Source organism: Neolamprologus brichardi, chromosome 3 (assembly GCF_056152115.1).
Source record: "Neolamprologus brichardi isolate AB-2024 chromosome 3, ASM5615211v1, whole genome shotgun sequence".
Taxonomy (NCBI): domain Eukaryota; kingdom Metazoa; phylum Chordata; class Actinopteri; order Cichliformes; family Cichlidae; genus Neolamprologus; species Neolamprologus brichardi.
Genome location: NC_142106.1, coordinates 41,918,475 through 41,933,788, shown reverse-complemented (window position 1 = coordinate 41,933,788; position 15,314 = coordinate 41,918,475). Strand labels below are relative to the sequence as shown.

The window sequence follows — 15,314 nt, the reverse complement described above, 5'->3', positions numbered from 1 at the left end:
GAACACACACAACACTTCATTGACAGCAAACTGAGATCGAGCGTGACACCACCTTGTTAAAGTTAGGGCCTCTCAAAGATTTACTTGGCCTCATGCGGGGTGTCAAGTTTGTTTGGCTAGTATGGATATATAGTAGCTGTACTGTACATTACATGTTAGCCTGCAGGATTTCAGAAGGCATGACAAAGAAGCAATATTAACCAGTGTACTAATATTACAATCGCTTTTTGTCCTGTATTCAAATTGAGATGGATCTACACCTGGATTTATGAATTACCGCTTCAGCGGAAATGTTGCTTAATCACGTCATTGTTCCCTACACCCGAAGGAAAGTGCAAGCTGATATGCATTGGCACATTTCTTGGCACTTGCTGTCGAAATTATTTGTCCTTTGTGTTGGCGTCTAACTGTATTTTAAAAACTGTCCATTATTTTATATTTTTTTTTAATCAAATGAACGGTGCATTTTCAGATCTGCTCTTAAGTGAGGCATTTTTCAGACACTCGATATGTAACATCAGCATTCTGCAAAAGTCTCCCATTCAGACATGACCTGCTTATTTTCCTCGTGACTTCATTGAGACATATCATATCAGTGATTTGTGACTCTGTGTGAGCTCGGTGCTGGCTGATGGGCTCAGAGATACAGATCCCTCTTCTGGAGTTTGAACAGCAAAAATTCATTGTAGATTAATATTTCAATCTTACTGTAAATTCGAAGTGGACACCAGAGATACATGCTGTCGGGGTATTGTGTGTGCATGAGGTAACACTGCTGCTTTGAAAGTTATACGTAAACGTTCCAGTCATTGACTGTTACAAAAACACGGCCAGGCTGCTCATTCAGGCATAAAGCATACGGATTCTGTCGGACTAATATTAAGAAATGAAATGTTTATACTGTCCATGGTCTGAAAGCTGAGCAGAAAGCACTCTGTTAAATCCCAGACTCTCCCAGGGGCTTTAGCAGTAGTTTATTACAGAGTAGCCAACCCTTGTGAGTGTGTAAGAGACAAACACACGCCTTTGCATTGTCAAGTGCCACATTTCAGCACCAGATCATGCCCTCCAGTATCTGAGCGATTGACCACTTGAATTAACTTTTATTTCCATTAGCGATGTCCCCACAGCAGCAGGGAAGTCAGTCTGTTTAGAATGAGAATTGTCTGCAGCTAACGTTAAATCTATTTGCCGATCTCCAACTTTCTGAACTGTTTTTGCAACATTCAACAAAAGCCGTTCTTTTGTATATTCCTTTTTTTTATGCCGCCCACTAAGACTAATTTCTAGGCTATTATTCTAACCTACTTCACCGCTAAAGCCCTGATTTTGTAACAAAGAAGCTCCTCTGATAAAATTCCTGTTCTCATGAGTCCAAGTGTGTAAAGGTCTAGTTCACCGAATGCCAGATGTTCAGAAGCCTTGGTTGACGAGGATGAGTGTAAAATGTAACTCTTACACTTGTACAGCAGTTTATTTTTGCCCTGCAAGTCATGCATAATGCTGATAGCGAAGCCTTATTAATCCTTGTCTAAGATGGCCCACAGCTCCTTGCGTTTTATCATGTAGAATTTGTTTAATCTATTTTGTAGTATTCACAAATAACAAGGAAATGCATCAATTTCTGTCAAATAACACAACCAGGATTGATTGGAGGCTGGTTGCCTTTAGTACCAAAGCCCCATTCTGAGCCAGGAAAATCCTGACTATGGTGATTAGATAATAACAGTGTGCTCTGTTCAGATGGATTTTTTCTGACACTTCTGACAGTTATGATACACAAAATATTGCCATCTAAGGACAATTAACTCTCTTTGTCACGTACACTTTTTATGTGCTTTGATCTTGGGTTGAAGAAAAGAATTACGGGAAGGAAGAGAGCACAACGGGTAATAAAAGAAGTATGAAGAAGAAACCAGCATTAAGATAGATGGCAGGATTTAGGAAGTGACAAATTTCCATGACAACACAGCCATCATGACTTCAGCTTGGTGTGTGTGTGTGTGTGTGTTCCCTCTCACTCAGAAAGTAGAAGTAATGCAGCTTCTGTCTGTAGTTGTTCTGTGTGTAGTAAAGTAAGTTTGCACATTGAGTCCAAATGTTGTTGGGGGATTGAATCCTTGATGCAATAGTAACGTTTTTATGACTTTAAGACTTGAGTTATAACTGTTGTCCCCATATTACCTAATTTCTTATTAGAAATGTGCACTAGTCAGCTAGACATGTAAGCATTGCTGCCTTTGCTAGTCAGAACCAGAAATGCTCGTTAAACTAAATATTCTTTTTTGGAATTTTTTGTTGCATCATTTGCTGGCTTTAAGATGCTCTGCAGCAGCCTCCTATTGGAGCTGCATTTCTGCTAGGTGGAAAGTTGTGATGGATTGCAGCTGTGAAAAGCAGCACATTTCTGCACTGTTTTGATCTAGAAAACCAAAGGTTGTATGTAGCCTGTGTCATAGTAAGCTGACATAACCGCTTGGTAGAAGCATCGCATAATTCTGTTCATAAAGAACGCTGCTGGTGCTAGCATTTAGACCAACCCTTGGCAAACTGATGCCAAAAAGTGCTTATAGGAATATGATCAACGCTTTCAAATCGCACACGAATGGGGACCAGCAGCTGCTTTCAGCTGCTTTTTCACAGGGCGCCTGTGTTGATGCCATGAAAAACAAACTGTGCTTTGAGTATCACCTGTAGCTAGAGCTGCAAGAAAAGATTATTTTGGATAGTCAACTAATCTGCCAAATTTTTCTTCGATTAGTCAATGATTATTTCAGTAACTGTTATTACCGCTTCCTGTGGGCAAACCTCCTGTTCCAGGCTCCAGTACCTCACCTGCTCAAGTCTGCCCAACTGTGAATATCACCCTGTTGTCTAGTCCCACAGGCAATAAAATTAATGACCCAGGAAACACGTGAGTTTGAAACTAGTCAAAAGTATTTTAACATCATTAAATAGGACCGTCAGAATAAAAATTAAATAAATAAAAATAGCAAAAATTAAAGTGCTAGTAATGTTTAAGCAAAAACGAATGTACAAATGGGGGAAACTAAAAAAAGCGTTGAAAGTTTAAAGATGATTCAGTTCATGAGTTTACGATTACAGTGGACATGCTAACGATGCTCTCTCTCATGACTTCAGCCATTTGTAGCCACTCCTGTTTAATGGCTTACTTCTAGCTAACAAAATTGAAATGGTGTTCGCTTAGCAAACCTCATTCGGACAAGTTTCCGACAGGTAAGCTAACATAAACGCTACTGTACAAACATTAACATAAACTAATTTAACTATTCATTCTGAAACGTCACAGCTCCAGGGTGCTGACGTTTTAAATGCTCGTGTGCTGCAGCACTGCTGTCGCGGAAGGAAAGGTCCACGTTGCACAGTCTGCTTTAAATTTGTTTTCTGTCAAATGCTTTCACATTAAAAAAAAAAAAAAAAATATATATATATATATATATATCTTGTTTCCATTTACTTCTGTCCTTTGTTCTTCTTCATTGGTATTGCGTGCGGTCTTGACAGACGATACAGGCATTACTGACCCCATAGCTTCCTGTAGTGTATTGCAGTTACAAAAATGCATTTATGTGACTTAAGGATATGACTCAGCGTCGACATCATCGATTACAACGACAAATTGTTGCAGCCCTACCGATAGGACATTAGCTTACTGCACAGCATTCAAGGATATTGGTAGTGAGCAATTGGGGGCAGAAAACTATAGCTTAATAACTTTTTCTTTTTATAGCAGCATGCCCGCACTTAAGCAAGCCCAATTTAATATTTATTAAATAAGATTAAGTTTGGACAAGTGTATTTAAGGAGGACTGCTCTCATCAACTACACATCTTGCTGCCAAATTGCAGCAAGAGGTTTGTTACAGACCACCTCAGATTTCCTCACATGGTAAATTGGCTATTTGAAGGCAGCTTACAAGCCTGTTAGTAAGATCACATGTAACTGACATTGCAGCAGCTCTTTTAATGAAGTCAGAGAATCTGGCTGGGCTTGAAAATTTTCCATTTTTCTTGGTTGGATGTACAGGCTTTCAATTACAGCTGAGTATTGGTGTAAACGGTCTTTAAAATTGAAGAAAAGCGAAAATTCTGAGTTATGAATTGGTTTAACTCTGGATTTAATTGGAGCTTCAACAATAGAGTAATATTACTACTACTATGTTGAAATTGTCCAGCTCCATGCCCTCTTTATAAGTTATAAGCTTTATTTTTTGATTAATTATCAGCTGTTGTTTTCTTCATTTGTAAGGTTATATTCATTACAAATTTATGAGGGAGTAATGATACTTAGAAAGCACGGTTCAGTATAAACTTGCCATGGTTCGGTACATTTCTCGGCTAAATCACTTAAATGCTCCATACTGTCAATAAGAAAATACTCAGAGCTCTTTACTCTTTGCTGCAAAGCAAATAAAAGTGCATTCTACATATAATGAACGGAAATAAGCAATTAAAGCTAGCGATAAAGTAGCACTAGTTTTCTACTTTTGTTAACACTGAGGACATGGCTCATTGTGTGGACAGCTGATTGTCTCCCTGCTTATTATCAGCTGATTTGTAGGTTTTTGCTTTAGGGTAAAACTACAGATATTGATGTATTGTCAAATAGGAAACTCAGCTCATTACTCATGCATTTAAAAAAAAAAAAAAATGAAAAAATTGTTTATCAGTTACTTTTCAGTCTAAAATACTACAGTGCAGTGTGTTGTTTAAAGCTTTCTCTGAGCCTTCAACAACAAACTGAAGTTGTCTTTAGACGAGAATGGAAAGAGTCGCAAATTTGTAGTTAATCATTTCAAATGACGGGGAACATTGCCAGAATGTTTAATTGTTAACAGCAGTTTGGGATGTGTAATTTAAAAATGTAATTTGGAAAGAAAAACAGCATCTAATAGTAGCTGCCAGTGTACCGTGTTAGTTGCTGCCAACATTGGCAACAAAGTTGCAAGATTTTAATTGTGTGTAATTGCATTAGTTGACATGTCTTTGTCATAATACTGCTTTTTTCGAATTAAACTCGCACAGTTTGTTACATTCTACAGAGATGTAACAAAAATAGTCCTTCTATACTAATTTCAGACTGTTTCTCTTATAAAAACTAAAACTTTCAGTTGTGATTACAATTGAATGTACACTTAACGCTTAATCAGTTTAATAGTTGATAATTAACTGGCGTCTGGTAGTGGTAAACTGGAAAGAATGAACCGTGTCTGTTTCTCTTAATGTGCTGCAAGTTGGGTAATTTAAATTTCTTACCCTGGCTCAGTTTGTAATGATCATTTTTCTTGGTGTGTTTAAAGTTCACCTGTTCCCTGTTTTTTAAACCTTAGGTTAGCCCTCTGTTGTTGAGGTCAGTTGACACAGGCCAATCTCACATTTGGTTTCGGCTGTCCTACTATTAGTGCATAACGCGTACTTCTTGTGCAGCCCTCCCTTACTTTCGTAACTGCACTGTTGTATTTAAAAGAAAAAAGGCTGTATCTGAGTGCCTTTCTCCCAGAACTCAAACTAGTAAAGGTCAGTGATTGGTAGTCAAAACACAGGCAGTACCTTAGATTAGCTCGACTGCTTTGCCTGTATGTCTGTGTTCTGGTCAATTGCAAATGCTTGTGTTTACAGTGTAACAGAGTGGATTTAAGCTGCAAACATCTTGTCAGTGACTTTCCATCTTGAGCGTGTGCTGGGAGGTGTGTTTTAGTTGGACTGGGTCTGAACACTATACTGCCATTATATTCATGTTTTAGAACAGGGCTTTCCTCACTGCAGATTAGTTGAGACACGGTAGCCAAAAAAGTGTGGCTCTGAGTTTTGCGGGTGGCTTATCTCCCTTTATTTCATTGTACTGCAGATGTGTAACAGGTTGGTAAACCTCGTGAACTTTCACAGCCAACCTTGTATTAAGTAACAACAATATGAAACAGCCAAATTACAAATGAACTAAACTGTAATTTCTCTAAAATTTAAATATATGAAGATGGGCATTTATATATAGGGGGGAAAGGGTACATCTGATTAGTGTCCTGTGTCACCCTTAGTGCACAGGCGCACAGTTTCTTTTAGTATGCCTTAACAGTGTCCCCACAGTCTTAAGTTGCAAAGTGTATGAAGATAATTAAAACAGAATACTTCCCTAACCCCACGGTATCATGTATTGTTTTAAAATAAAATTCATTACTTTATACAAACCAGAAACTTGTGTAAACATGTTAATGTTTGTGTGTTACTATAAGGAAGTGGCTTACAAAGCTGTCAAGACATATGCACAATGTGCATGTTTTGGTTTTAAGCATTCTATAGATGCTGCAATGCAATCGCCACAGGAGTGTTTAACTAAGAGATAATAAAAATAAAAGTGTTACAGTCCATATTTGGACTCGTTTTTTGTTTTTCATGTCAGTAACATGAATCTCCAAGTACTGTCTTGGAACAGAAGCACATAGTTGGTCCAGAGAAAGTTAGGAGTCACCATGGCAACCAAGAAAGTGAAGTTTTTAAAGAAGTGGCAGTTGTTGTAAGTTTTAACCTAAGCTTGTGGTTTGGTCAACCTGACCCAGCAGCTTTTGATGCCTAAACATAACCAACTTGTTTTTCACATTCAAACCTAAACACGCCCTCTGTACTCCATACACATGACTGATTTGTTTTAGGATAATGCAAGAACTTAATTAGGCAACAGCATTTTAATTATTAGCGTATTTAGAAATGATAAAAATCTGAGATATTAATGACCTGAATTGTGGTCTCTGGTAAGACAGCCATCTCTGCCACCAGAACCTCCAACCTCCAAATTGTGCAAATGTTCACACTGATAGCTGGTTGATGGATGGTTTGTGTGGTTTTCAGTTTGTTGTAGTTAGAATTTTTTATTTGTTCATGTATATGTAAGAGAAGCCATGTGCAGACATCGAAAGTAAATGGTGGTAAATCTTTCTTGAGGAGCGGGGGGGGGGGATGAAGGCCAAAAATTCGAATCATTAGTTTGGTAGGTTGTGACTATTTCACGAGATGACACGAGAATGAGTTGACTTGAAGTTGTCTGTAAAATCTGGACTAAATTAACTCTCAGACCTCTGAGATAGCATAATTGAATTTTTCGATTTGAAAATTAAGACTAAAAACATGCAGCTGATTTCACTGGAAAGATTTTTTTTTAATGTCCCTCATTAGTGTGCTGGTCTATTAACTAAAGTTTAAAATTGTGCCTTTAATTTCTGTCCTTATTTTAGCGTTGCTACGTAGATTTGTTGGGATTTTTGTCTCCAATTTACTACCTAAACTTTTTCCACTGAGAATAGGATCAACTCTCCTATGACCTCTGACGGTCTTGACGGACATGAACATTTATATTACGCTGAGTCTTTGTGTGGTTAAACTCTTGTCTAACCTGTGTATATTACCAGTTCCACGTTGGTATTCATGAGTCAGAATCAACTTCAGAGGGTAATATGAGTAGAAAACAATGATGTCACTTATTGTCCTCCGACACGTCTATAATTAAAACTGGGGGAAGTGAGTATGCATGTGTGTGTATACTGGGGGAGGGGGTTGCATGGTCTGCAGCTGCCCAAAAATGAAGGAAGAATCAGAAGACAAAAATAGTCAGACATGAAAGAGGATAGGAGAGGAGGAAGACTAAAGAGCAGAGGGGTGTAGGAAGCATGAAGGACCTTGGAGGAAACACGCTTGAATTGTAAAGACCAGTATTTGCCCTCAGAACTAGTTTGCAGGACGTGCTATCCCAGCAGGAATCTCCACTGATTGTAGCTGTTTAGAACAACCACAGTCCAGTGGCCGAGTGAAAAGTCGGCTATCGCAGAGTCAGTGGGGATGCGATACTGTTTAAAAAGCCAAGCTAATTGTGCACGCTCATTGTATCTGGACTTCACATAAAAAAAGGCCATAAATACAGTAAACAGGCGAAAAAAATGAGAACTAGATGAAGTGGTACAATGCCCCCGCACTCTCTCTCTTCATCTAGGTGTGAATTTCAGATGGTATCGCCCTCAGAAGTCAAGTTTCATACTTTACACTGCCTCGGTCAGCCCGTTTATATGCTTTAATGTTCTTCTGGCTTCTGTTTTTGTGTCAGTTTCTGTTTTAATGTAATGTATCAAATGGCGTTGTGACAGCAGGCACACATTAGCCCTTTGAAGTGTCTCTCACATTTACATTCAGTCATTGTTTATGAACTAATGTTAATTAATAAAAAATGGAATCATCTTTACAACTCCCAAAGATTATGCAGAGTTGCTCATTCACATGTAGATATTGTTCAGTAACCTTGTTGTTACCTGAAATACTATGTGTTTAGAAAGGGGCTGTCCCTGGAGTCTAAAATGCTTTTATGGACAATCGCACTGTGGTAGGGAGCTAGCAGTGTAACATCCAGCAATCGGGCAAGAGTTCAGGTCCTCAGTGCGCGTGTGAAAAATTGGCTTAAAGTGTGGGAAAGCATCCTAATCACAAATTGTCCAGTCTTAACCTTATAGTCATCTAGATTTTCCTCAGTATTTATTTCCTCTGCAGGAAACTAAAGAATTCACACTCCCACAGACTAAACTTTCGTATTTGCAGTCTCTTAGTTCAGTGTACGCTTGTCTTTTATTTTTAAAGTTGCCACCCAGAAATTAAACAGCGTGAATGACTCCTGCTGCTGTCGCTCTGGCAGACACAAATTGACAGTTCCTTTACTGCTCAGCAATCGTGATTACAAACTGTTCTCAACTTTACACCGTCACTGTATTGACCCCAAAACGTGCACAGCTGAACAGTGGCAGTGCTGTGCTGCACCTGTGCTCTCAATGCAGTTTCTTCTGGATTCACAGAGCTGTTCCTCTTTATCTCCTCTTGCTGGATCTTTAGAAGTGTATCTCTGATGGGGATTTTTTTTTAAATGCAGATTGGAGACTAGAGAACAGCCCTCAAACAGGCAGCGTTGCTATAACTTTATTGCAAGTAAACATAAAAATGTAAATACCAGCAATATGTGGAGGATTACTGAAGTTTGGTTAGTTGACATAACCTAATGCACTTCCTCGTGGTAGCTGCAGAGCTGTGGTTAGGCCGTTATAACCACATTAGGGAACATGTAAGATGGGGGTTAAATTGTTCCTAATAAGAGGCAGGCAAATGCCATCATGTGACAGGAAGTAGACAGAAAACAGACAAAACACCTGAAACGACCTTATCCACAACACAAGGTTAGTCATTCTGTGTTGCCGTGTGATAAAGTCCTGATCCTAAGATTAGCGTCCGCACTGAAATCTTAGATCGCTTCATAGTGTTTCTTTTCTGAAGCGTTCAAATATTTGACGCGTGGAACATCGTGATATCTGTTTTTCTCTCTATCTGGCTGTAGAGGCTGACAGCTGAGTAGGTTTCGGTTCACTGGAAATGACTTGACTCTTCCCATGATTTACAGTGTCTCCATCGCCACTCGTGTATTGTAATGCGGTCTGTTTGTGTGCAGTTGTCTTTATTTATTTAACACAGAATGGTTGATTTATTTTCTTAGTCATTGTTGACAGCGACAGCTTCACCTGTCAGTCTGGCTGTTACTGTCATTTCAGTCATATCCGCTGCAGTGAAGTTAAAGCACACATCACTGATTCCTGCAAACACTTCAGTCATGGAAATGTACAGTTTCTTGTCTAGCTGAAAGTGCATTGAGAGGAAAAAGCCATGATGTGATTTCCTATGTACACATGGGACGTTATTGCAGTATAAGAGAAGTACAGCAATTTTATGTCGTATACTGGGATATTTGTATAATATGTTGTGTTGCGAACTCTGAGGACAGCCCAGAAATCAGCTTTGCACCGTCAGATTGGGCCTCATTGTCTCAAGTAATGCCCACACTGGACATTTTGTCTGTCTCCCTCTCCCACATGTTCCAAAAATAAAAATCATTTGCTTCGCCCCTCACATAAGTGCACATAAGCCCCCTTCTCCTGTCCTCTGGGCTTAATGTAGCTGTCATTTGTTTTTTTTTATCTCAATTCCCCCGATTGTGTTGGAGCTTAATCTGGCCTATTATATGTTATGCAGGTCTGCACTGTCAGGATGAGGATGCTTGAGCATGTGTGCGCGGGGGTTTGTCGGGATGCAGACGTTAGATCATACCATCTGGAGCAAGGAACACGCAACCATAGTGAAGTAATCACGGTTATCTTTCTTTCCCGTGGCTCAAGATTTGCTAACGGTGAAGACGGTGTTGATAAAAACGTGGTCTGAGGGTATTTTGCAACCTAACGGCAGCTTCTCATTCGCGCAAGCCAGGGGGAGATAATTGGGTGATTTAAAATGACCGGTCAGTGGGAGATGACGAAAAAAAGGGTCAGTTTGTACTGACATCTTTACTCTTTACCAGCAGTGTGAATTTCACCTGACTTCCGTTGGTATCAAATCTCTGAGAGATGTGTGCAACTCACACCCTCACCTTTGTGCGTATTCTAGTGTGTGTGTGTGTGTGTGTGTGTGAGAGTGTGAGACTCGTCACCCTGGAGCCAGTCGTTCTCTCCTCTGACCCTGATCCCCGTCACCTGTCTGCTCAGATCACACACACAGACACACAATTGCTGTGACCCTTTCCTGGAGCTGAAATCCAATCGCAGTTGCCAGCCATACAAAACTTGCCAGCACAGCAAGGTTGTGTTTTTCTGTTTTTTTTAATGTTGGGGGGTGTTTGCGTTTGATTCGAACAACTTACTGTCTGCTTTGAGATGAACGAAGGCTCAGTACGACCATGTTAAAGGACTTAAAATAACACGTACACATTGACCTTGGACTGAGTCGTGCAAAGAACTTAAATGATGTCTAAGCTTTTTTCCAAAAAAGCCTAGTAGCTGAGTTAAACAGTAGTTACACAAAATATCAAATGTTAAAATCACTGAAAATATGCTGAAAAACAGTGTTTCATAAAGTCCATCAGCTACATTAAATCTTTTAGTAATATGTAAACATGCTTGTGAAATCTCAGGATGCAAGAGACAAATCCGAAAACCTAATATTAGATCTTCATGTGGCACTGCAGTAAAAAATGATGTTTCTGTACTCGAACTCGGTGGATCGGCTCAAACACTTGGAACATCTTTATTAAATGGATCAGTTTTTATTTCCTGGTTTTCTACCTGGTATGAGTAAATGCAATTAAAATGACTCTGGGGTAAAGCAGAGAATTGCCATTTTCTGTGATGATATTGTGTGATAAGTGCAAAAGCCACAACTATCTCATACGTCTTATAAGGCACAGTTTATGCTGAACCATATTTACAAATTTCAGTGCCACATGCTGACGTTCATGGTTTTTCTGGGAAGGCCTTGCATACTTCATCGGGTCCTAATAGCATGCTAAATGTATACCACATGTATGGCTAGCGTAATGGTCTGGGTGCCCTACAGTCCAGACCTGTCACCAGTTGCACACAAGGCCCCAAATTGTTAAAAGCTGAGAATATGTAAACATGTTGAGACTGGGGGAAAATATTTGGCTTTGAGGAGAAAATAATCTACTCAGTAACTAAAAACTTGTTGCTTAAAAACAGGGCCAGCATGTCTAGATCTAGCGTGTCTAGATTATAACCAACCTCTAAGGGTCTGCTTTTCCTAGTGACGTAAACTTGAGACTGTGAGCGCAAGGGTTTGTGTTGTGGGGATATCCGCGTACCTGCTAATTTTTTGTGACTTTACAACGCACCAACGTCACCTCAGGCAACAGACTTGAAGCAAACCTCTGAAGTACAACAGGAATGACTACTCGGCCGTCACGTCTCCAGCTGCCTGTGACCACAACAGAGGATAATTGAGGCTTAAGCCCACAGTGGTAGCGCCTATCCTCAGTACATAAGAGAACCAGTTTATCAGACTGTTAGCTTAGTTTTAGAGTTCAGCAGTTCTCTGACGTCTACACATGCCTAAATAATAAGCACTGTCATAATGTGGTGGGTACTACAGGGAAAACTGTGAATTTGAATCTTAAATGTTAGAAATGGTGTAACGTGAGCGGTCCACCAGCAGAACCGGTAACCTATACACGTTTTAATAGGAGAAAAAAGGGGAGTTTCCATTTCTTGCTGTATTTTTAATCAGCATTTGCTTCCCAGCTATTTACAGATTTTCTTACATCTGAAGCAACAGATGTGGTGTTTTCTCTATAATGGTGACAGCTGTCGGATGAGGACGGTTTCCAATTACATCTCTAGGTTTAAAATGCGTTATTACTGTCTTCCTCCAAAAGTTCACAGAAAAAAACGTGTTTGTGTGTGATGCTTATTATATTTCACTTGGGTAATTGTTATATAATCACTGACCCAAATGCTTTGAAGATTCAGAAGATTGCTGTACTTTTTTTTTTTTTTTTTTTAATCATCACTGATTCTGTGTTCTTGCAGTTTTAAGGAAATAGAGCTGGTCAGTGGCACTAAAAAGTCAGAGAATCACAAACCTTTTAAATGTAATTTGTGCTCTGTCATGTTTCTTAGTTAAATTTCTTTAGCCTTTTGCTTACAAGTCATTACATTGTCTTTTTGGTTAAACTGCACTGTACTCCCTCTTTCACAGGAGTCCAAGTTATCATCTGGCCGCTCCAGTACGTCGCGAGGTCGAAACTCCGTGGCCACGACCACATCAGACGAGCAGCCGCACATCGGTAACTATCGGTTACTGAAAACCATTGGCAAAGGCAACTTTGCCAAGGTCAAACTGGCACGACACGTCCTCACCGGAAAAGAGGTAGGCATGAGCGCATGCGCCCACGCACAGGCTAGATTGGACTGTACGCTTTAATCTTATCCTGCGGTTCCACTTACAGAGTCGTTCTGACTTTGTGAACTTGGCTTTTATTTTTAGCGGCTTCGATCACATTCAGGAGAAATGCTCTAGTATTGACTCTTTATTTAACCAGAAACGGGCTCGTCAGTGTTTCAATAACAAACAGGCAATGCTAGGGAAACTGCTGAGACATGCTGTCATGTTGTGATGATGAAACCTGATGATCACTGCTGGTGGTGATAATAATAACAATAATAATAGTAGTAATAGTAATAAAAACAGTAATAGAAATAATAGTGTACTTATTGACAATACAAGTATACCTGGTAATTAGACTTTGACAGAAAAGAAGCCTCAACCTTTTCTTTCCAGTTAGCAAAGATGGTAAAAAGCAGGAAAAATGGCTGCTAAGTGTTAATCTGTCTTTCTGGTCGCTGAGTGTAGGGGAGGGTTCATGCTGTGCTACACAGTAGGTTTGATCTGAGGCTTGCATGGCTTTGGAGACAGTGCATCAGCTGCAGGAGATTAGTTCACCATTGTCAGCCTGAATAGAGACGCCCTAAATGTCTCCGGTTTACTTTGAATTCCAGATGTGATGTAACCCGGTGATCAGTCCCTTTAAGGGAAAAGCTGGGACTGCAGTGAGCCCATGCTTGGTTCTGTCTGTTGCCCAGTCAAGTCGGCTCTCCAACTGTGTGTATGTGTGTGTGCATGTTTGTGAGTGTGTGTGTGAGAGAGAGAGAGAGAGAGAGAGAGAGGGAGAGAGTGGGGTGGGCGTGCTCTGTCAATGTGTGACAACTCTGTGCCTGACACCCTGATAACATGCCATGTGACCTGCTGGCTGGCGCACACGCACTCTCGCACAAAACGAAAACAAGGGATAGTCAGAGGGCACGAAGGAGTCAGATAGACGAGCACGACCAGAAACAGTGAAAGAAAGACGTTAGTTGACAGTGAAAGACAATAATTGGACTGAGGAGTAGCCCTCCCTTTCCCGTGTCCCTTTGAAGACACGATTCTTTGTTCCCCCTGCCTTCATGTCCTCTCTCCTCATTTTCTGCGTCATCCTCTTTTTCCTACAGCTCTCACTTTGAATCCATCCCATCTGTGCATTTCTCTCTTTATATATATTTTTTTTCCTCTGCGGCTATTTTGATTATTTGTCTTTGCCCTTATGGCTTTTTGTTTTTCAGTCTCCCTTGCTGGGGACTGCTGTTGGATTATGAGCTGTAGGCCCTTAAAATGGCACGGATAAAAAGCATGCTTGAGCTTGAGAGTGTGTGTGCCTCTCTCCTATTTTCTATCCTATTATGCAACTATCACCTGCTGCGATTGTGTATTTATCACTTAATGCTGTGAAATTGTATCGTGTGTGTGTGTGAGAGAGATGTGTCGCAAAAAGAGAGGAGTGTGTGGACGTTTGTGTTTGTGCGTGGCTGTCGCAGGCTGTGGTTTTGCGGGTTTGTGTGAGCAAAATGCGCTATAATAATAAATGAATCAAAGTGTAATTGACAAGTGAGCACATTCTTGCTTCCAGGTGGCTGTAAAGATCATAGATAAGACACAGCTCAACTCCTCCAGTTTGCAAAAGGTGAGTTACCTCGCTTTCTTTCTCTGTCACACACACACACTCACACACAGACACACACACACACACAGACACACACACACACACACACACACACACACACACACACACACACACACACACACACAGACACACACACACACTCCCAGCACAGAATTTAAACCTCAGTCCTTCTCATCCCTTTTCTCAGAAGTCATTTTAAGCCACTGTCCCTGCCCCAAGTGTCTTTTTCTCTCGTTCTCCCTCGCTCTCTCTGGCTTTCTGAAGTGGTCTAGTTTTCGGAGAGAGTTTTAATTACAGGAAACAAGCTGCAATTACTTCCTTTGATCGTGGCAGGGTGGGGTCTGTCCACTTACACGCACACACTGTCTAACCATGTATACGTGCACACTGAACGCACACACCAACCACTCCACAGACATATATATAACATAGAGTATGTACTTCTATAAACGCCGACGCACAGATGATAAGGAAATGTAAAGACGAAGGGAAAAGGTCACACGGAAGTTAGAACAGGAATTGGCAGGGAATGCTAGTTAAAATACGCTATCATATCTTGAAGTGTCTTTTTCTTTTTCTTTTTTAAACATTGATTTATATAAAGGCCGAACTAAGAATACTTCAGTCTCAAGTCTCTAAATCTAAAAAAAAAGCCAAGCAGTTTTAGTTTCATTCAGCATAAGATTTAAATATGTTTGCTGTGGACTATATAATGTGGCGGAGTACACATTATATAGTCCACCATATTAGTACACGTTTGCACTCCAGTGCAATGTGGCTCATTTATCCGTTTTATTTGGGTTATCAAACAGTTAATACAAGTTTGTTTGGATTGCAATCCAAACTAAGAGGCTGTATTTTTGTGTATTTTTTTTCTAGCTGCATAGCACACAATAGGTGCAACAGTGTAGCCGCTTTCATGTTAACATAAGCAT

At 40.1% G+C, this 15,314-nt stretch overlaps 1 protein-coding gene across 7 annotated transcripts in view; it reads left to right on the top strand.

Annotated features, from left to right (window-relative positions):
* mark2b (MAP/microtubule affinity-regulating kinase 2b) overlaps nucleotides 1-15,314 on the top strand; it is a 50,046-nt gene that overhangs the window by 8,735 nt on the left and 25,997 nt on the right. For all 7 annotated transcript variants that reach the window (XM_035912842.2, XM_035912843.2, XM_035912845.2 and 4 more), the window contains exons 2-3: nucleotides 12,579-12,749; nucleotides 14,326-14,379. In XM_035912842.2, coding sequence (XP_035768735.1) covers nucleotides 12,579-12,749; nucleotides 14,326-14,379 — 225 coding nt within the window. The remainder of the gene's footprint in view (nucleotides 1-12,578; nucleotides 12,750-14,325; nucleotides 14,380-15,314) is intronic.